This window comes from Lissotriton vulgaris, chromosome 9, assembly GCF_964263255.1.
Source record: "Lissotriton vulgaris chromosome 9, aLisVul1.2, whole genome shotgun sequence".
Taxonomy (NCBI): domain Eukaryota; kingdom Metazoa; phylum Chordata; class Amphibia; order Caudata; family Salamandridae; genus Lissotriton; species Lissotriton vulgaris.
In genome coordinates, this window is record NC_141697.1 from 763,907,067 (window position 1) to 763,930,776 (window position 23,710).

The window sequence follows — 23,710 nt, forward strand, 5'->3', positions numbered from 1 at the left end:
AAAGGCACAGCCAGAAGACCCCAACCCAGAGGATAGCAGAGGGGCCAGAACCCTTAGTAACAAAAGGGGGAAGGGAGGGAAGAGAGTGAAGGCAAGCCCCAATCCTGGAGCAACCAGAGCAGAGGGGCACAGGAGTGCCCATAAACCCATCCTCCAATGTGCCAAAAGAGGGGGAAAGGAACAAGAAACAAGTTGAATCATCCCGTCAAAAAGAGCGAAAGAATGCACTCACAGAAGACATAGCCACCCACCGGGAGGCGAGTGCAGAAGACCTAACCAAAGGTACTCGCTGAACGGGGAGGAAGGGCGGGCCATGAAGAAATCTGCAACTAGAATTGTCTCTACCAGATACATCATTAGCGGAGGTAAGTAACTCGTGCATCTGATAGACTACTAACCACATATTTCTTAACGTAGAATACATACCCTAGCCATACCCATGGGGAAGGAGGGTCTGCGAGAGGACCCCACTAGCCTGGACATAACAGAGGGTCCCACAGGGGAATAGTCCAACGGACAGGGCGAGGAGCCCCGTCCCCCAGGCAAGGAGAACCCCTACAAGCAGAACACCGCCGACTTACGTATGGGAAGAAGAAAAGAAGAAAGAAGAGGAAGCCTGTTCACATTCAACAGAGGAATTAAGGGCAAGGCAAGGCCGAAGCACCCCACACCCATGCAAGGCAAGGGGAGGAAGAGGCACCCCACGCCCATACAAGGCAACCAAACCTCCATCCAAGGCCAAGGCAAGGAAGAGGAAGAAGATCAACCTAGAGGCTCCAAGGAGACTAGGGAAAAAGAAGGCAAGCTCCTCCCCTAGGAACACACCCCGCGAAGAGGGCAGCTGAGCCCACCACAGCCAGACGTGAATAGACCAGACAGAACGGCGCCGACTGCAATAAAGCAGTTGGAAGCAGAAAAGAGTAGCCCGGGGCACCCAGGAAGACCGGGCAGGCTGCGCCTCAAAGAGGGAGGAACACAAAATCCATCTCAGCCCCCAGGACAGAGAACATGAAGGCGAAGAAGGGCCCAGACACACCTCAGAGAGGGGTCCGCACACACAACTCAAAAAGATGTAGAACCTGAGCCACAACGCCAGGCCGCAGACAGCAGGTCAGACCAGACGAACAGCATAGCGACCCCGGAGAAAGACCCCCGGGGTGCCACCAAGGCATTCCAATCCACAATAAGGAAATTGCACCTGCAACGTACTTAAACGCCATGGAGGGTAGAGGCCCGAAGGCGACCACAACTCCCTAGCACAGAACAAGCTATATAACAGCTACCACTACCCCACATAGGGTATGTTAAGTCCCAAAACATGGGAACCCTCTTAGGAAGAAACTTCTGCAGCCGCGGACAACAGAAAGAGCCGCGGGGGAAAACCCCCACAGAAGGTTTGTCAAGCAGCCAAAGAGAAAAAACAGAAGGCCTAATCTCAGGGCCAACCTGGTACAGATAACCCAAAGCAAAAACACACAGTCAAGAAGGGCCCGCCAGCGGCCAACAGAACCACAGTCCCAACAAAGAGGACTCAAATGCACATGAAGGGCACAGATCACACAACTGGGGTGACCCGCCCCAACGAAAGAACAGTACCGAAAAACCAGATCAACTCACAGGTCACGGAGGGGGAGGAGGAGAAGGAGAAGGCGTAGGAGAAAAAGAAGAAGAAGGAGGAGAAGGTGGAGGAGGAGGAGGAGGAGGAGGAGGAGGGAAGATCTACCAGCCGTTCCCTAACATTTTTCGGGAACACACTGTCCCGAAGCCAAGCATGGCAGCGAAGAGCAACCATAGAAGCCATGGCATGACCAAGCACCGCCGAGATGTCCAGAGCGGAGCGAAAGATAAACGTCGCCAGCTCCCGGCCATCCAACGCATGGTGCCGCAAATCAACCCCAGCATCCTCCTGAGAAGCGGCAGATCCAAGGGACTCCACTGAGTCCCACAAGCAAAAGGTGGCCCTAGCCAACACACAAAGTGTTAAGGGCCCGCAGAACCGCACTGGTCACAGCGAACATATTGCGCTCCCAAGAGTCCAGCCAGCGGGCCTCCCGTGATGGTGGGGACAACAGCGGCGGCAGGGAGGGAAAGGCAGTCCGCAAAAGGGGGCTTGGGGTGGAGGTAAAGACACACTGGGTCACGCAGTGCTGGAAGATGCCAGTGCAGAAGGTGTTGGGGCACCGGATCCCCCATGGCGGGCGCCCCCATCAGAGAAGAATGGAGCGAACCCTCAAAAGGGAAGCAGCAGCTCCCTCCCACCAGAGCCCTGGTGGAGAACATCCAGAAGATGATACGCGGGGAAATGGGCAGCCGGATCACCCATGCACAAAATACCCACAGCGGTCAAAATAGCGCGAGCGAAGGCCGCACCCGCCTCCGTAGGGCCCCGTGGTGGGGAAAGCAGCTCCTCCGTAGGCGACGGCTGCGAACTAAGGTGCCCGTCCCCAAACCAATCGGAGTGGGGAAAGGCCAGGTCAAGGAAGGAGAAAGAAGGAGCAGGGAGTGTGGGACCTATGGCTCCTGCAGCGAAAACCGCGGCCACGGCAACGGCGAGGAGCCGTCCTTTGGCGACGTCGGGCAAAAAAGCAATGACGCAGCGGCCCGTCTCTGGCGAGGACGATGCCAGCAGGCGCCGAACCTCCGGGGAAGAGGGGGTATCCGAAGACGAGTCCACGACCAGACGCCTATCCGGTGCCGTGGTGTCCGCAACCTGAGGCAGGATGTCATCATCGTCCACTCCACACTGCACAGGAGACCGGGTCTGGGGGCCATGGCGGCACTGACTCGACCTCCGACAAGGCAGCCGTCTAGGTGGAGGGACGAGAGGGACCCCGGGAAGTGACAAGGAGTCCCCCACCAGCCTCGACCCATGAGGGAGCGAGAGGGGCCCGCCGACCCCTGTGGTGCCGCCTAGGCCGACTTGACCTCCGACGAGGCAGCCGCCTGCGTGGAGGGACGAGAGGGGCCCAGGGAGGGACAACAGGTCTCCCACGAGCCTCGACGGGATGAGGGGAGACCGCAGACCTCTGTGGCGCCGCTGTAGTGTAGTTCCTATATTCCCAATAGACTCTGCGCATTGGAATAATATATCCTATAGATGTGACGTAGGACTTATGTCTACTAGGTCGCTATCGAATATATTTAACTTAATTGCGAGTGCCAACTAGCTCAGAGGTCACTAGAAACTTTCTCGAATTCATAAGAAGGGATTTAGTTTCTGATGACCGCATAAACATGACAACTTTGTTTCCCCAAGATAAAACTGATCTTCAGAGTCGTGGAAACAATAGATAGATATTTTACTCAGTCATTCGTGCATGCTTCGTTTCACCAGAGGTGCAGAGAAAATAGAGAGACCGGCGTTTTCAATAAAAGTATTTATTGAACAGTCTTCTTTCTCATGCAGAAGAAATGAACTGCTACAAATTGTAAGATTGGCTGTAAAGTATAATGCATACAGCAGGAAGAGTATTATAAAATAATACTGTAAAAGCATGGTATGGTTTCTAAGCCATAAAATACATACATAAATAAATAAGACTAAAAGTACTCAACTGGTGCTTCTAAAATACGCCAACCCCGATGTACCTAATCTAAGTCTAGTACGAGGGAAGAAGTAAGTGAGGTGTAGCCTAAGTTTAGTATTCTTTTGCCAAGAATCTATCCAAGATTTCTCTTAGGGTCTAATTAGCTCCGTACCTTGGTTTAGAATGAAGGAGGTCAGTCTCAAGACTCGATTTCCCAACACAACGCAAGGGGAGCTTGGAAACAGTGGAGCTGGATTTCTCTGCAAGAGAAAAGACAGCGTCTCTCTCAGTCCGTCTGCTGGAGGGTCGGCTTCCTTCGGCACTTGCTGTAGCAGGATGCGTCGGGCAAGTAGATAGTCGAACTGCTCCAAACCACCGTGTGTTTGCTTGGGCAAGTGTGGGCATATTTATATCTTGAAGGTGCCGAGTTTGACGTAAAGGTGGACATAATAACGTCACAAAGAGTCTCAGTTCTTTGAAAACTCCATGAGTTCTTGGACAAATCAATATTCAAGCAAGGGGAGGTCCCTAACTGCTGAAGCCAAGTTTTCCAAGAAATCTTAGTGGATTTTCGGAACTAGTTGAAGTAGCCATGCCGTATTTGGACTGCATGAGCTATGTCTAAATATGCTTATGATTTCTATGCCTATATAAGAACATGATGATTTATACCTATATAAGGGCATGAATCGGGAAAATTACACTAGGGTCCTAAAATGCTGAACAACACGCTAGGGCCAACAGCCGCCTGCACCGTAGCGGAGTCACCTCGGCCTCAGACAAGATCGCTGCCTGTCCATAGAGCCGAGAGGGGCTCGGGATGTGACCCAAGCCCCGGCGACCTCCCGCGACACCACAGGGACTCCCGTGGGAGTTTGCGGCTAAGCAGTGGTGCTGTGGTCCAAAGGCGGATCCCTGAAGGGCTGCACTGCAACGGCACCACATCCTCCAAGTCTGGAGCCGAGCCATTTGGCACCGGGGCCGGAGCCACCGGCGACGCCGCAGAGGGCCAAGCACAACGCAAGGGATCCACCAACGTCCCAGGAGGGGAAGGAGGAGGAGAAGCCAGTGAGGCCTGCAAAGCCGCCGCATATGTCTCCATCTGGGATCTCAATGCCCCCTCATCGGGAAACGGTGGACAGGGGGACGATACGCGGGGCCGCATCACCCGCAGAGAGCCCACGCCCCCAACAGCCTGGAAATCAGCCCACGGGGACAAATTGCAACACTTACCGACAGGGGAATGGCGCTCTTGCGGCATAGGAGAGGTATGAGGACGACAATGACAACGACTGCTTCGAAAACCTTCCGCACAAGGTTATTGAGGTGACGAAGCCGATCTGGACATGCGAGCCAAGAGAAGTTTCATCCGGCGCTCCCGCCCCGACTTCGGCTTCAACCGCTGGCATGCCTCGCAATCAGTGAAGTTGTGATGTTTCCCCGAGCACCACATGCAAATGAGGTGAGGGTCCGTCGCCGACAACAGGCGTCCACAAGACGAGCACGTCTTAAAGCCTGAAGGTATCCGCACACTGTTCCCACAACACACGCAATAGTGGAGGGAAATGCCTAAACAGGCCCGGAGCATGACCCGGATCCGGTTTGCACGCGGAAAGGAAAAAACTGACGTAGGTGGGACTTGTGACCTCGCTGACTGGGCGGAGTTGTGTGATGCCGTCTCCTCGGCGCGCAGGGATGCTGTGGCAAAAAAAATTCCAGATCCAGTCTCATGCCTGGGGGTAATTCTACGTTAAGGAATCTGCGGCTAGTAGTCTGTATCAGATGAGTGGATTACAAACACACAATGCAAAAACCATCTGCATAAAAAGATGTATTATTGCAGGGTGAGTTCAGGCATACTAAACTTCACCTTTCCTTCCTAAGTCCTTGGGGAGATAGGCTGTAAAACATATTAGACAGCCTCGCCATTCTATTCTAATGGGCAAGATGGCCTTTCAGCAGTGAAAAAAATGATATTATTTCACTGCCAGGATATGGCACACACCTTGGTACATGTCTAACCTTTCACATGCACTGTACCCTGTCCAGGGGGTAACCTAGACCTACTATAGGGGTGCCTGGTGTGCATGGAAAGGGAAGGGTAGGGTCTGGTAAGTGCATACACTGACCAGAACAACATTGCAGTTTAGTAAACTACGTGCATAATTGACAGCCAATCTCCATTACACTTTACACAGGGAACACTAGTACTTTGACACTGGTTAGCAGTGGCAAAGTGTCCAAAGCATCTAAGTTGGCAATACCATATCCATCACAGTACCAAAAATAGAGGAGGTAGAGGTAAAAAGTCAGGGGTAATCACGCCAAGAAATACCAGGCCTAACAGCGACTTTAAACATTCATTCCTTAGGAACGCGCCTGCGTCTTTAGAGGACACAGAGCGGCAAATAGAATGAACTGCTAGTCTCAATGCATGAACTACAGCATCTCTAGCCGTTATCTCTCTGAGTGCGATGGCCGCAGTCTTTTTGGTTCACCAAATGTGCTCACCACCCCTTGATACTTGTGGGGCGTTGATATCCCTTTTCCCAACAATCACAGCCCGTTACCATCTAGACTTACTACCACCACTCACTGCCTCTCCCAACTATTTTCTCAAAACCACAACTGGCACGCACGACCGTTCCCTAGCATTGTTTTTTAATCATCCATGACGCCACTACACAGGAATTCCGTCTTCATTCCAACAGTGGGCAAAAGTAAACATTTGCCTGCAAAGTTATGGAAAGTTGTTGACGTTTTTTAACAGAAACGTTTTTTTTTATTGTTTCTTTTGCAAGAGAATGCTGGAGTGTTGCCCAGCTCATTTTTAGGTCAAGCATTTGAGACCTCTTGCATATACTTTAGTATATAATTTTTATTTACTTATACATGTATGTACTTTGTGGGCTCTGGAGATCAGCCCTAGGACTTGTCTGCTTCGGCTAGTGGCTTGCTTTTCTGTTCAATTGCCTCTATTTAACTGTCTTGATAGAAAACGACCAGCAGAGGTCAGTAAAATACCAAAATTGCTTTCTGTTGAGGGAACTTTCTTTTTCAAATAATTTCTGGCTACTGCCTCTATTTAACTTTCTTGATAACAAAACGACAGCAGAAGTCAGTAAAATACCAGAATCACTTTAGCATTCTCTAGATTCCAGTCCATAGAAATTGTCTTCCATGAGTACCAGTAGTAAATAATATTTTTTTTCAAATCTTGTATTTTCAGTGATATGACAACCGAAGGCCTTGATTTTATATTACAAACAGAGCTTTGGACTATACCATTTCCAGCTAAAGGGCAATATTTCTCTCCATGTGTTCCCATACCTGGCGGGTCACGCAGTTTGGTGCTTACTTTCCCGCCAGGTTAAAGAACAGTAGATGTTTTAGCACCCAGGCTAATGTGTTGCATAGCTAAATACATATAAGGTCCTAAAGGCGAGACAGATTGCATTGTAAATGCGTGTTATTGCAGGCTCAGCTTATTAACATAGACGCCGGTTACATAACAAGAAACATAAGGTACGATGTAGCACTTTGTGAGGCGTGTGGGTTTTAGCAAAAGTGAGTGTGTACTGATACAGTTTGCATACGTTACAGATCTTTATTCATGAGGCTGCTGTTCAGATGATAGCAACCATTAGACTCTGCCTCTAAAGTGTGTAACTTCATATCATAATACATTGCATTACTGAAGCATGCTTTAACCACTGGTGAGTTTTAAGGAAAGAGCCCTTATAGGTTTGTGGTTTAGAAGAGGCACGGAAGTTTAGGCTTTTGTATTCTTACAGAATTTTTGCACATCAGCTCCGATGATTAGTGGCATGTAATGCACGCGTATCACCTTTTGTTTATCATTCATTTGATTGAGATTGGAATGAGGGGATTTTTTTGACCTACGGTGATGTAGGAAGATATTGGCAGCGATAGAAGTTATAGGTAGCGTTTTTGGATAATTATGGTCTTATTTTTTTAGAGGGCCCTGAGGAAGGGACTCCGGTGTCCCGAAATGCATAGAGCAACACATGGATAAAGATGGAGTCACGCCAAAGCAACATTGATCTCCAAGATTATTCGGCATTATGGTTGTTTTGTTGCACACTTTGAATAAGTGTTGAAAATGTAAAAGCACATGAAATTTTAATGTAAAAATACATGTGTAATCCAATAAGAATGAAAACAAATGGATTAATGATTACTTGTTTGTGATTTGTTGTGACAAAAATGTAAAATTCTTATCTGAAATTGTTGATATATATAGAGCTGTCCACATAGTTACTCAGGTACATGTTTACTTGAGCATCAGTAAGAGCTGAGAATGCTTCATGTGAGATTTGGGTTTGTTTATGGAAAATCCCAGATTGAACAACTAGGTGTTTTACCGGCAAGTGGCAAAACACCATCTTTAGCGAAACGGCCTTGATAAGTCAGTTGTCGAGGTAAAGGAATACCGAAATGCCAGATGGTTTGGGATTAGCCGCAACCCTGCCATTATCTTCGTGAAGACCAGAGGTGCGGAAGTGAGACTAAAAGAAAGAACTGCAAACTGGTAATGTTCGGACCCAAACAAAATATGAAGATACTTCCTGTTGGACTGCAGGATAGGGGTGTGGAAATAGGCATTCTGCAGCTCAACCAATACATCCAGTCTTCCGCTTCCAGCACAAGCAGAACATGAGCTAGGGATAGATTTTGAACTTTTCAATTTAATGGAACCAGTTCAAAATCTTGAGGTCTAGGGTCGGCCAGAGACTACCTTCCTTTTTGGGGATCAAGAAGTAATGAGTAACATCCTTGACTCTGCTCCTGTACTGGAACCACTTCACTGCACCCTTTCTGTAGCAAGGATTGAACCTCCTGTTGAAGAATGTGCAGATGCTCTTGTAGAACTGGTCTGGGAGGGATGGGAGGTAGATATTGTTTAAAGAGTAGAGCATACCCCATTTCCACAACAATTTGTAAAATCCAAAGGTCTCAAGTGATGGTCTTCCATATGATGGACCTCTAAATTTGTGAAAAAGGGGATACCTGCCCTCCAACTGGTAGTGTGTGATCTGACCATGCGGAACTAGGCCTGCTTCCCTGTTGTTGCTGAGGAAGAAGAGGAGGAAGAAGAAGCGGAGGGAGGGGTATGGCACATTGCTTTCTTCTGCCATGCACTCTGTATTCCCTGTAGAGAGGGTTTATTTGCTGCTGTTGTTGCTAAGCAGATTATTTTTGCTTCTTAAATTGATGGCAATCCCTGGGTTGAGTTTGTAAACCAAGGGTTCTAACAGCGGCCTTCATGACCTTAAATCTATCTAGTGCTGAGTCTGCCTTAGCACAAAAGAGACAAGATCCATCGAATGGTAAATCCATGAGTCCTATCTTGAAGTCTTGAGAGAAGCACGAGTTCCGCAACAAAGCATTGTCTTCTTTTGGAGACTGAAGTCCCCATAGCTCTATCCACTGAATTCGCCATGTCAAGGCTAGATTGTTCATCTGCTTTGCAGCAGCCTGGACATCAAATTTGAGCACCTTGAAGTGGCCCTGGCAACCATTCAATAGATTAGGAATGCTACCCTGAGCAGAGTCTAATAAGTCATGTACATATCGCCGCCATATGGCAAGCTGTGTTGAGAGATTTGAGGGCCATACGGACAGCCGAAAACACCTTTTGGCATAGTGCTCTATCTTTTTAGATTCTCTGTCAGATGGTGTAGGTAGAAAAGAGCAGGAAGTAATTCTGCTGGACCAAGTAGATTGCACAATCAGGGTTTTGGGTGAAGGATGTGCTGACAGGAAGTCAGAGTCACAAGGTGCAGGCTTATAATGGTGAGCGATTTGCCTCAAAACAGGCTTTTCCAAAATAGCTAATGTGGGTCAGTGAAGGCTTCATTAAAAAGACGAAGTGGCTCTGCATATTGAGAGGTGGAGGGCTGCACTTCTGTTAGAATATTTGATTTGACCGCCATAGATGGGAGTTGAAGATTGAGCATCCCTGCTACTTTTCTCACTACAACATAAGTAGTTACTTCAGGTGAAAGGAAACCCGTTAGAGAAAGAAGTTCCTGACCCAGGGAAGTGTCCAGACCACCTGCATCCCTTAGACCTTCAAGGTCCAGGTCCATAAAGGTTGTTATACAACCTCCTACAGAAGGAGTATTGTCTTGGGATTCTATTTCTTCAAAGAAGAACCTCTCTGCCTCAGTGCTTCTCTGCTGGAGAGAGAAGTCCTAGGAGGCAATGACGCTGATGATAGCGGTTCTGTTAGTGATGTCAAATGGATAGTGTGCAGGTGGTAGGTCTACACTGCACACTAGTGATGTGTTGAGATCCAAAGGGGATTAAGTTAGAAAAAAACAATGTAGACAGTGTTGAAATTAGCATTGTTGGTGGAGCCACTGGTACCAGGTTTGTAGGTGCCACGTAACTGGAGGCAATGAAAGACACGTCGGGATTCATGACGTCTTTTCTTATGCTTTCTCTTTGATGATTCGGATGAGTGAGGTGATGGAGATTTGGTCTTTTGACAAGATTTTTAGCATCCACGTCATTCATCATTAGCTCTGACCAATATCATCTTCCTCGCCGTCTTTCAGTATCTGAGGATGCATTTTATGACAGGAGTTGCAGGCACTGATGTCATAGACAGATCCGAGACACCAATAGGCAGCTAGCATGAGAGTACGTAAGGACATTTGGCTGTCACAATTTTGACACAGCTTGAATCTGGATCATTTTGGCAACGACATACTTAAGACAACTGCACCTAATCAAATAAAGAAATTTGCGGACCTGGCCATCAAACTGGAAAACCGTGGCTACCCTAAAGCCATCATCCGTAAAACGCAGAAAAGGGCTAGAAATCAAAACCGTGATGCCTTACTTGAGAACGTCATAAAGGAGGACCAAGAACAACCCATCACCTGTGTCACCACCTACAACACAGCGTCCAACGAAGTAGCCAAGGTCATCAAAAAACATTGGAGAATAATCAACTCTGGACAGAGGACATGGGACATCCCGAGATTTGCATATAAACGATGCAACAATCTCAAAGACCAATTGGTTAGCACCCGACCCAGACCACAACAAAAACAACAGACGAACACCGTCCTGAATGCATGGGGCCTACCCAAGGTCACAGGACACTACCCCTGCAATGATTGCAGTGTGTGTCACCGTACGACACACACAAAGACTCTGGACTTGGAGCCCAATAAGATCTGGACCCAACGTAACCACACCAACTGCAGTTCACGTAACGTGATATACCTTCTCACATGCATGTGTGCCTCCGATTTGTTGGGATGACAACACGCAAAGTCAAGACTAGAATAACAGAGCATCGCAGTACCACAAGATGCAAGAAAAACATCAGCCGACTGACCAACCACTTTATCACCCACTGCCACACACCCAACGACCTAAACTGGACGGTCATTGAGCAAATTCCAGAAAGCACAATTGACAACAACAAAAAACTTCTGAGCAAAGAGCAGCGATGGATATATCGCCTTTCTACGGCTACCCAGGGCCTTAATGACGCCATCCCTTGGAATTCCCTGACATGTCCATGACTCAAAGGATTATACCTACAGCACCACCCTGTAAACCTACCAGGGCTGGCATTTCTCTGCGTACTACGGATTACAAAGAACCCCCTTGTAACATATCGCCCCTGAGATAGAGCCCCACAGTTCTTAGTACTGGGTCAATGGTCGCCCCCCATGATCATGTTAATAGTACCACCCATCATCTCGCACCCTGGCAGTAAACACACCCCGCCAGCACCTACGGTTTTAGTGCATCACCCAGGCACTTCACCCTAACTCCACCATTGTGCCAATAGTTCAGCGCATTGGCAAATTACAATCATCCATAATTAATAATTTCGCGCGCCAGCGGGATTATTGCCTCCTGCCAGCGCCAACAAATCAGTGCATCCCCCTGGCACCCCATGTGCTAATAACTCAGTGCCCCACGCAAGCGCACTGGAACACATACGCGCGCTTCTCACAATGCGCATGCGCGGAGACAAGGCTAGCGCCCGCACATGCGCACCACTACCGCTGGCAACACGAATGCGCGAACGCGACTCGCGTGTAGCAGAGCACACCCGGGCGCCCCCGCGAGCACCATGACTCAACAGTTTGAGTCTCTCTACCCTTCCCTCCACTATGCAGATGCAAGCAATTACCCAATTAACCACGGTATAAAAAGCTTGGCGATACCGGTCATTTCCTACCGGTATGCGAAGGAGGCACTACAGGTCCAGAGCAGGTCCTACCCAGAAAAGCTGGGAGCATGACTGAACAACCACCACGACCACTGGTAAGCGCTACCTTTTCTCCCTTGCAGGTCTCCTAATTAAAGTGGCCAAAACCTTTCTTTCCCACAGGGTCAACCCCTTGCCTCTTCACAACCTTGGAGCATAATACTGCTTAAACTAGCGTAAGAAACAATCTTGTGCCCTTTCTTCACATATATGCACTATGGTTGTGATTACCGTGTTTTAGCCACTCCACCCCCGAACTACAAGTGCGAACCGCACCCTAATGGTACCACCAATACCATTACACTAGCAGCCGCCTATAGCCTGCACCCTCCTCGCTATAGAGTCGGCAGTCAGATGTATACAATGCAATACATTCAAGTGACTCTCTTTTCCCCTTGTGTGTTTTGTCCTTGTCCATATGTTACATGTACAGGTGTTTTGAGAAGGGAATCCCACTCTCACACATAGATAAACACTTTAGGGCGTGTATACACATAGTTTGAATTACACACCCACTAGTTTAATCACATACACTTACTTTTATTTAGTCCTGAAGAAAGCCAGCATATTCATAAGGCACTGGCTGAAACATGTTGACTTACCATGGATGTGGGAGGTCGTAACTCGCCTCTAACATCCAACAGCCTTATTTTTAACTGCTGACAGTGGCCCAGGTATTAAAGTCTAATTCACCTTCGGGTACTCGGACCATCGGCAAGCCGTTTTAACATCACATTCACAACACTCTTCACCGCACAATCAGCGACATACCTGCTCCGCTGTAACCAGGCGTCGAAGCACACCCGGGACACGCTAGGTGTCACTGGGTGGGCCCGATGATGAAGCATGCCACCAACTAGGTTGGTGGGTGCGGGCTTCATGAGCACACCAACCAGGTGCTCCTATCCCATGACAAAACATACCTGAGTCCTTAAACTTTTTGTCAAACTTATAATGCATAAGTCTCTTTTTGATTAACTATATATAAAACCCGGGGATAAGGACTAGCTTTCTGGTCCTCTCTCTCTCTCTTGATACGTAGTTATACTTATAGCTGCACACACATAATATGTTCTATGCTTTCAGTTACCACACCATTCACACGTGTTGAGTTATTCCCAAGATTCGGATATATTTCTAAACCTCCTAAAATGTTACAATAAATCCAGGAATGCTCCCGGTATGCTCCATCATTTTAAGCTAAATATTATTTATATGTGTCAAAACTTGAATTTGGGTCACAGACCAGAGAGCTTAAACTTTGGTGACATTATGTGCTTCAAAATTCAGTTAACACACTTCTGAATACAAGTATAAAAATAAATATGCAGTTAAACTATAGATGTATGCAGAAGATATAATTCTGAGGGAAATATTATCAATAAGTATGTAAAATGCGAATAATCTATGGCAGAATGGTCAGGAGGGAAAGTTAAAGGACTAAGAAAATCTAGGTATGATCTCAAGAAAACAACACAAATAATTTTAGCAGCAATTACCTTTGGCCACCTTATGACTGCAAGGACAGGACCTAAGTGGATACTATCATTTAAAAATAATTGTACCATGAATTTCTCAACTATGCAACTATGTAAAAATGTATCTTCTCAAAAGAACAGTTATTACTTTAAAAAAACATTCCGGGTTCTACTAAACATTAAGCTGATGTTACTCCTTTTTCCATAATAACCTTTGTAGTATTATCTGGGGTGGCGAAGTGAGCTAAAGAACGATGATTAATTCTACCCAGATCTTTGACTGGGGGTGAGTGTCTGAAAGGTTTCAGCACTCCATTCATCATCTCCTTGTGTTTGCTTGATTCAACCTAAATTGGCAGGGTATGCCCAGAGGTGGGTCCCTTTTTCCCTTTGATACTGGATTCAAGCTAGTCTGGATGATGAGGGGTGTTACCCCAAAACCGGTCCCAAGATGCTTGTTTCCGGTCCAGGGAGGACCGGGCCTGGCAGTTCGGGCTTGACTGTTCCCATGAGGCACAGAGTCAAGACTGATTTGCATATGGCTGGATCCAATCTGGGGTGGAGAAGTTAGCTAAAGAACAATGATGGATCGGTGACTGGGGGTGAGTGTCTGAAAAGTTTCAGCACTCCGTCCATCATCTCCTTGTGTTAGCATTGTCCTCTATTGCCTAAGAAAAGTCATGACATAACGAAGAGCTATCTCGCTCTAATAAAGTCCATGAGGATGATGTCCTTAAACATCACTAATATTTTCCTCTTTAATATACACTCTTCTCTTTAATAAACGTTTCTTTATTAAAAAACCATCTGCAATTAAACATGGTACGTTTACTTAACTCCTTTGTTCAGATAATGTTTAGTTGATTTCAAGTACCTCCAGGTGGATGTGCTTATGCCATTTAAGCATGACACTGACAAAAAAGCAGAGATTTAAGACACATGCACCCTCTTCCAGTCTACGTCATATGAATGATCACACAAAAGGAAAAACTGAAATGTACTACTTTATAGAACATTATTTAAAGCAGGAACTGTGGAGCAGAGGATGTAGAAAATAGCAACAAAGGGTGATTGGAGTCTTTGTGATCTAGCATTTTAAATAGAAATGCTGCCATGTCCCATCAATACTGCCAGCCTAGTAGTAAATAGTACCAACACTTATCTGCACTGTAAGTTAAGGACATTATTTGTACATTTGTTATTCAGATATTTAAAATTAATGTAAAGGTAATGATTTCTAACATCACCACAATTTGGATCATGCATATCTGCAGCTATGTATAGCAGATGTTGTTGAAATTCTAGAAGGAAAAGAAGATTACACCCACGGTGAACACTAGCTAGTAGAAAGGAGGGAGTTGAATAACAATGCCTACCTGTTGTTGCTGGGGATTGTTCTATAAGACCAACCTTCACCACCTGCAAAACAATTAAATAAAGACAATTATAGCCTTGCTAAGATAACACGTCAATTGAAGAAGCTACTGCACACACTGTGCACAGATTTTAAGAATACTAATTGCCAGATGTCTGTGTGTGATTTCAAAATTTTACAACTGGGTTATGAGCTTGAGTGCTTTTATAGTTAAACACAAGTGATTGCTCAGGATGAAATGCTAGAGAGCTGTTAGTAAACAAATGCCATTTGACCATGAGACAATTGCGATCTGAGGTAGACTGTTGAGAAGAAAAAGTTACTTATATTTGGTAACAATATTTGCTTACTGTTCCTCAGTTCCCTCTGTAGTACACTTACGAGACTGTGCAGACAGAGCCTCGCTCTGAGCGTATACTAATAAATGATTATTGGTGTATGTTCTCCACTGTTTCTCTGACTCTTTATTCAGTATGGAAGGCTGAGAGGTGGTCTGTAGTGACCCAGGAGGCCTGAGCGGGTCACTTCCTTCATTTGGCGCCCAAACAGGAACTCCATCGTGGCTTAACCCATCCATTTTCCACAAAAGGAGAGGAGGTCGAGAACACTATCAGGCCGGACTGATGGCTCGAGGATCCCTGCCCGAAGAGATACGTTTCTCACAGTTGCTGCCTATGTCCCACCGGAGGTGCCTTGCCCAGCGGTCATCCTGACTGGACTCCCGAACGACAAACCCGTGATCTGTGGTTTGGTCCAAAAAGTCGGCAGTGGAGAACTGGTCTATCTATATACCTGACTCCAGGTGAGTCTGTTTCAGTTCATGTGGATGTGGTACCACTGTAAATTGCTTTTGTTTCAGTTTAAGAGTTGTTTTGGTGAAAAGTGTTTGCAAATACTTTGCCAGGTAAAATAACGACTGTATGTCTTTTCTTTGCAATGCCTGGTTTTTAGTAAAATTCGGAGTTTGTGTTGTGGTGGTTGTTCTACAGATGCACGGTTGGCAGAATCCCAGCCCGCACCTCCTGAGGGCAGTCCTAATTTTGATATGTATATAAAAAATGGCCTTAGCCCTGTTATGTTTAGAACGTTATGGCACAAATATACGAGGGACAATGCAGAGTTAGAGAGGCCTTTGACAGGCTCCTTTGAAAAACAAAAGATGGGATTTCTTCAAGAACAGTTGTTTAAATTAGATGGTCCATGTTTGACTCCCTCTGTACTTGGCAGAAGGAGGCCAAACAGAGGTGATTAAAAATGGAAAAGGATTCTAGAAAAGTAGGTATGCAGAGCCTTACACAGAAGGCTGTCGCTTATGATAAGGAAAAGCTGGAAAAAGGGATAGAATGTGCGGATAGGAGATTTCGGTTGCAAATTGATAGGTCTTATATGGCTCAGGAGGAAGGGATATTCATCTGGAGACCCTATTAGATGCCCGACGGCTGCCACCATATGTCTCAGAATGGATATAGCCTGCTGGTCCCCTTCAGCAACAACAGGTGCACCAGTCTCTACAGCTGTCACACCTACCACCCTAATTAACGTACCCCCTGCTTCTTCTTTTTCATTGCAATCTCTGACTGCAGCAATACCTGTTACTACCGTTCCAGTCATTCATCCTCCATTGTCATTAATTACTGACACACCAGTGCGCGGTCCGGAAGATAGAGATTTGACAGGATTCAGAGAACAGTTCGGTCCGTTAATGCGAAACGGAGTGTGGGAGGAAGAGAAGAAAGTAATAGCGGACCAGGCAATACGGTGGGCTCGCACCACAATTTACAGTCTCAAGGATATCTGGCAGGTAATGCGAGACTTCGACCCATATCTGCAGCAACATTCCCTTAAACACTTGTCCTCCACCCTAATTGACCTCTGGTGCACACACATCGAAATGGAAGCAGCTCAAATACTATTTGATATTAATAAAGGCGCCAATATAAATAATTTGAAGCCAAACTCTCTGTATAGGAATATTTCAACACTACTGACTTATAGAGGTAGACTACATGATAAGAGTCCCACTAAAATAACTAAATTCCCAATGCGAGAGGTTCACCCCGCTTTTCACCCAGAAAATCATGAAGCGGTGGATCAACCTAGAGCTGTTACCAGACCGGTTGTGGCTGCCCGTTTTCAGGAACAATGGGTTTATACTCCATGGAAAAGGAGTGAAGTTCTGGCCCTTAAGGCTATGTTGACTGATCTTCAGAAAAATCCTACTACTTACTATAAAGAATAGACAGAGGCTTCCTCTTCTACTGTGATGACCCTTGCTGATATTGAAATGTTTTTTGGCCTAATAGTTTCAGTTGATATTTGGCGACAAGTGCATAGCTAAGACCATGTCGCTGGGTTGGGCTGAACGTGGGATGTGAATATGGGTTAGGACAGAGATAGGAAGCCAGGAGACAATGTGCCGAGTAGTTACTCGCCTTGCCTGATCGCATAATTACATATATGTATACACTCATCCCAAGAAAGTTAGTTGGGACAGAGTGATTGCCTGTCGGCAGAAGAAAGATAAAAGTGTTTCTGATTTTTTTTCACTAGGTTTCAAGAGACGTTTCTGGATTACGGTGGGCAGGATATGTCTACGGTGGGAGGAGTCAGTCTATTTGTTGATAGGTTTGATACTAATCTCCTTCTCAAAATAACGTCTAAACTTCAAGCAGCTCAGAGTACTAGGTTGACGTCTTCCTCCTCCATGATTTTAAATATGGCCCAATATTACAAGCATAGGGATAATGAAGAGAAAGACAAACGTGATAAGAAACAGAAGGATGTGAAGACAAAGGTATTACGAATCGTCCTCTGCGGTCTGCCTCCTTCCGCCGGATGATGGTCCAACGCTTCCGCAGAGTTCGTATGGAAGGCCAGTTACTTTCTGCTAAAGCTGCAGTAGCCTGGAATTCGCTTCCTATGGACCTTCAGCTTACCCAAGAGTTTAATCTTTTTAAAAAAACGCCTGAAAACACATCTGTTTGGTCTGACCATCTAATTGACTCACATTTCTGCCACAGCCCACCCGCGCCAGGACACTCTTGAGTATTAGTACGCAATATAAATCCTCTATAACATATAACATTACTGCAACAAGCATATTGAGGTAACACTAAGGGACGGGGACCCCAACAGCAACTCTTCCGCACTAGACAGCCACCCATGACACCTTTGGGGCAGAATCATTTCACTTACTGCAAGGAAGAAGGTCACTGGCATAGCCAGTGTTCTGTACTTTGGCGCAATGCTTCATCCACTAGAGGAAGAGGTTCTGGAAACAGGGGCTGTGGGATCAATAGGCCGCAGCCCACTACTGCCATTGTAGACCGTTCTGACATTATTTAGACAACACTAGGGAAGGCAATACTACAATGACGACTATGATGTTGGTGACGTGTCAGGGATGTCTTTCAGCTAGGACAGCCCGAGACAGGGTACGAGACCAGTTCGAATATCTGTAGACCAGCGTGACCCTTATGTCAATATAGATATGAAAGGATCTCTTAAGGAGTTCTTGGTTGATAACGGTGCCACAAAAAGCTTTATTTCCTCACACCTGGCCCCTGTGGCACCCCTGTCTGGCCATAATAATGTATTTTTTTTTCAGGAGTACCGGTTGTAAGCCCCATCTCACACCCCCTTGCCCTTACTGTTGGTGGACTACCCATTTCTGTTGACTTACAATTGTGGTGATAATTTGATGGGCTTGGGTCTACTAAAGAAGTTGCATGCTACCATATATTGTCCGCCTGATAGGGTCTTTATTACCATGAGCCTGGATGTGGGTACCAGACAATGTCTATTTAAGAATGCTCCCCTTCCACCTGAATTTGATCAAGTACCACCCATGTTATAGGTCACTGGTAACACCGATTTAGGCTTGTTGCATATACCCCAAGTTTCTATACAGGTTAAGGACAATGCCATATTGCCCCGCATTCCTCAGTATAAAATACCACAGGCAGGAGAACGAGCACTTCATGATCTTGTTCAGGACTTAATATGCAAAGGGGTTGTCGAAGAGACTACAGGTAACACATGCAATAGTCCTATTCTTTCGGTCTTGAAAAGGGCACCTCTAGCGTCTCCTAATATTGCTAATGATGCTAATTGTGATTGATCTGCGCGAGGTCAATAAAATAGTGGTCCCGCAATTCCCAGAGTTTCCTGATATCACTGCACTTTTAACAATGATTCCATCTACCGCTACCTTTTTCTCTGTTATTGATTTAAAAAATGCATTCTTTATCATTCCTATAAACTACACAGCAGGTATTTGTTCGGATTTTTGCTAGCTGGTAAAAGTTTCCGATTCTGTCATGCTCCGCAAGGCTATACTGAAAGTCCTAACATCTATAGTCAAGCATTGAATTCACTCTCACTTGCTCCAGGTAATGCATTGGTGCAGTATGTCGATGATTTGTTGATTGCTTCTGATACTGAACAAGGTTGCATACGGTGAGGTTGTTATTACACCTAGGTCATAGGTTTCCCTTTCGAAGCCTCAATACTGTTGACAGGAGGTCACCTATTTAGGTCACCTTCTGTCAAAGAAGGGTAGAAGGTTAGCGCCAGAAAGCATTAGTACCATTAATAAAATGCCCTGTCCACAAACTCAAAAGGATGCGGGTGCTTTTATAGGCAACACTTTCCACATCCGGCAGTGGATCCCTCACTATTCCTTACTAATCAAACCTCTGCTTGCATTAACCGCTTCACCGCGGTGGACATTCCGCTGGGGTACGGCCGAATCTGACGCGTGAGCAGATCTGACGGCCCCCCGTCATCCTCCGCACGCGCCCACCTTGACATCTGACAACCAATCCTGTCGCAAGGGCCCTCCTGAGCTGTATACAAGCGGTCGCGGCCGTGGCCACTTCAATTAGACAATCAACTGGACTCGTACTTGATACTGACCTCACAATTATGGTACCCCATGCTGTGGATACACTTTTATATAAAACAAAGGCACAGCACCTCACCAGTGCACCTCTTACCGTCTATGAATTGCCCTACTGGTCCCGATTTTAAAGAAAGCTAATACAGATCCTAATGAGCCGGTGAACTATCGACCCATTTCTCTGCTCCCAGCCCCTGCCAAGGTCCTTGAAAAGCTAGTGCAGCAACAACTGGCAGGTTTTCTTGAAACCCACGGCCTACTTCATAAATCCCAACATGGTTTTAGAAAGTGCCATAGCACTGAGTCTGCCCTTATAGAAATGGCCGACTCTGTGCGGTGGAAACTGGATGGGGGTTCCAGAGCGGTGCTGGTGCTGCTCGACTTGTCGGTAGCATTCGACACTGTCTCTCACCCCATCTTGATTGACCGTCTTCGGTCGAAGGGTATTAAGGGGAAGGCCCTGGAGTGGCTGACCTCTTTGTTGTCTAATCGCACCCTGGCAGTCTATACTCACCCTTTTACCTCTGTTAGCCGTACCCTGAAATGGGGTGTCCCTCAAGGCTCGGCTTTGAGCCCACTATTGTTCAATGTTTATTTTTCTCCTCTGGCTGAACTCATTGCAAGGTCGGGCATCATAGCTACTTCCTATGCAGATGATATTCAGCTGCTTTTCTCCTATGAGAGTGCCACGCAAACTACTTTTGATCCTTTGAAGGATTGTCTGCGGGACATTTCAAAATGGATGGACCATAACTGCCTCCGGATGAATGCGGCGAAAACGGAGGTTCTCTTTTTCCATCAACCCTCCCCTCTTGATTCAACTCTCTGGTGGCCACAGGAACTCAGCCTTCCCCCTGTCCCTAAGGACTCTGTAAAAAATCTAGGGGTCAAGTGGGACTCTAATCTTTCTTTTAGCAACCAAATACAGACTGTTTCAGCCGTTTGTTTTTCCAAGATCAGGATGATTAGGAAATTCATCACCTATCTCCCTAGTGATACCAGGAAAACCATAGTCCAGGCATTGATTACATCTCACCTGGACTATGCGAACGGCCTGTATTTAGGGTTGCCCGCGGGCTTCCTACATCGGCTCCAGACAGTCCAGAATGCGGCTGTTCGGCTGGTCTGCGGGGTTTCCCTACGCACCCATATTTCGCCACATCGCAGAGCATTACATTGGCTTCCAATCCATCAAAGAGCTGCATTCAAAGCCATGACCTTAGCCCATCGAGCAACTAGGGGTAGGGGATCGGCCTACCTCTCTGTTAGTATCCGTCCTTATTGTAACTCTCGGAACCTCTGTTCCAACTCCCAACATCTGCTTTCCATACCAAGATTCAGGAAAGCACGTTCTGGAGGTAAAACCTTCCAGGTCTGTGCCACAACTCTCTGGAACAAACTCCCGATCGCAATTAGGATGATCCAGGAAGAATTACCCTTTCGTAAGGCACTAAAAACTTTTCTCTTTTGTTAATTCCCCCAGGACTATCACTCTGCTTTCACTCAGAAGCGCCGGGACACCCCGTTGGGGTAGCTGCGCGCTATATAAATTACACAAATAAATAATATGAATTGACATGGTTTGCTGAGCATATCACAAATAAAAGATGTGCCACTTTGAATTCAGCCACGTTACTACCCCTCCCTTCTGAGAACGATGCAGTCAACAAACATGACTGTATTTTCCGAACAGAGGAAGAGATAAAAGGACGGGTAGACTTGACTGATGTTCCCATATCTGATCCCTAAGGAGAACTATATGTTGATGGCTCTTGTTGTAAATTACCAGATTGTACCACCACTGCAGCTTATGCTATCACTACATTGAGTACAGTAGTCGAGACATCACGGGTCCCCTATCAATCCGCCCAAGCAGTAGATTTTGTTGCCCTTATATGAGCTTGTGAATTGAGAGAGGGGTTAGTTGTCAATATTTAGCTAGTCAGTCAGTATGCATTCAGAGTTGTGCACAATTTTGGACACCTGTGGGCAGAGAGAGGGTTCCTTACCTCCCATGGTACAAAGATACAACATGGACACCTGATATTACGATTGTAATCTGCACTAACACTTCCCAAGAAAAGGCTATTGTGAAGTGTAGTGCCCACAAGAAAGTGATAAATGGCGTAGGTAGAGGGAATGCATTCGCAGACCAGACAGCCAAGGAAACGGCTCAGAGTAAGATGAAGAGAATGTTTGTTGCAGGCCCAGCTAGATGGGTTCCCAAGAACGCCATGTTTGAAAACATGGTTGAGAGTTTCAAAGAGCTACAGAGTGACCCTTTACCCTCGGGCAGGTCGCTTCCCCACCGCTGCAGCTCCACCTGCCTTGACTGCTGTGCCTCCTGCTCCTCCCTCCAGATCGGCGCTCTCTCCTTCTTGCGCGTTCGCCACCTGGGCTGCCTCTGCCCTTGCTCTGTGCCCAGTGTATGCCTGCCAGTCCCCCTTCTACATTTGTACCCTGTATGACTGAGTGACTGTTCTTATTCTCCCCTCCTGACTCCTGGTTTCTGTTCCCCGAGTGCCTGCCCGCCCCCCTTCTCTTTCTGTACCCACACCGACCCCAAGACCACCCTCAGAGACACCCTCATCTGCAGACCCCCAGGACCATGCACACAATTCAGCGAAGCCGTCGCGGACTTCATCAGCCCGCATGCCCTGACCTCCGCGGACTACATCCTCCTAGGAGACCTCAACTTCCAGTTGGAGAACATCAACGATAGCAACACTGCCGCCCTGCTGGACAACCTCGCCAACCTCGGACTCAAGCAGCTGGTGAACACCCCCACCCACTACGCAGGCCACACGCTTGACCCCCTCTTCTCCTCCTGCAAGCACATCTCCTTCAGCCACTCCACTGGACTACATTGGACGGATCACAGCTGCGTCCACTTCAGCTTCAGGAAAACTACGGCCTACCACCACACGCAACAGGTTCCCCGCAGGAGCTGGAGCAAGATCACCACCGTCCAGCTCACCACCTCCCTCATCCAGAACCCTCCTACCAACACCACGGACCCCATTGAAGCAGCCCGCAACCTCACACGGTGGCTCACCAACTGCGCCGATGACCTCGCACCACTGAAAACTCCACCCAGCAGACCCCGCAGCAAGAAAGCCTCATGGTTCACCAACGACCTCAAAACCTCCAAGAAAACCTGGCACACCCTCGAGAAAGCCTGGCGCCACGACCAGACAACAGAAAACTTGACCTCTTTCAAGAACGCCACCCGCGAACACCACCAGCTGATCCGCACCACCAAAAGGGCCACTTTCAAAGAACGACTGGACAACAACTCCCACAACAGCAAGGAACTCTTCAGCATCGTTAAAGAGCTCTCCAACCCCAGCGCCTGCAACAACAACATCATACCCTCACAGGACCTCTGCAACTCACTTGCCTCGTTCTTTCACCGCAAGATCGGCGACATACACAACAGCTTCGACACACAGACCACGCACCCTACCTCCGATCCAACGCCCCCCACCATCGCCCTCTACACCTGGACCCCGGTCAGCATCGAAGACACCATCGGCACGATGAACACCATCCACTCTGGCTCCCCTACCGACCCCTGCCCTCACCACATCTTCAACAAAGCCGGCTCCATCATCGCACCCCATCTCCGGGACATCATCAACAGCTCCTTTGCATCCGCCATCTTCCAGGAGATCTGGAAACACGCCAAACTCACTGCCCTCCTGAAGAAACCCACCGCAGACCCCACGGGCCTCAAGAACTTCCGCCCCATCTCGCTCCTCCCGTTTCCGGCCAAAGTCATCGAGAAGACCGTCAACAAACAACTCTCCACCTTCCTCGAGACTAACGGATCCCTCCACCACTCGCAGTCCGGCTTCCGAGCTAACCACAGCACCGAGACCGCCCTCATCGCAGCCACCGACGACATCAGGTCCTTGCTCACCAACGGGGAAACAGCAGCCCTCATCCTCCTCGACTTCTCAGCAGCCTTCGACACTGTTTGCCACCGCACCCTGATACAGCGCCTCAGTAACATCGGAATCCAAGGAATGGACCTGGAATGGATCATATCGTTCCTCGACGGTAGAACCCAGAAGGTCCACCTCCCCCTGTTCCGGTCCGCGGCCACCGAGATCATCTGCGGCGTCCCTCAAGGATCCTTGCTCAGCCCTACCCTCTTCAACGTCT

General features: G+C 47.3%; 1 protein-coding gene across 1 annotated transcript in view; it reads right to left on the reverse strand.

Annotated features, from left to right (window-relative positions):
* Window positions 1-23,710, reverse strand: part of PACS1 (phosphofurin acidic cluster sorting protein 1) — a 1,518,728-nt gene that overhangs the window by 213,584 nt on the left and 1,281,434 nt on the right. The window contains exon 20 of the mRNA XM_086938495.1: window positions 14,645-14,687. Within this exon, the coding sequence (XP_086794621.1) occupies window positions 14,645-14,687 (43 nt within the window). The remainder of the gene's footprint in view (window positions 1-14,644; window positions 14,688-23,710) is intronic.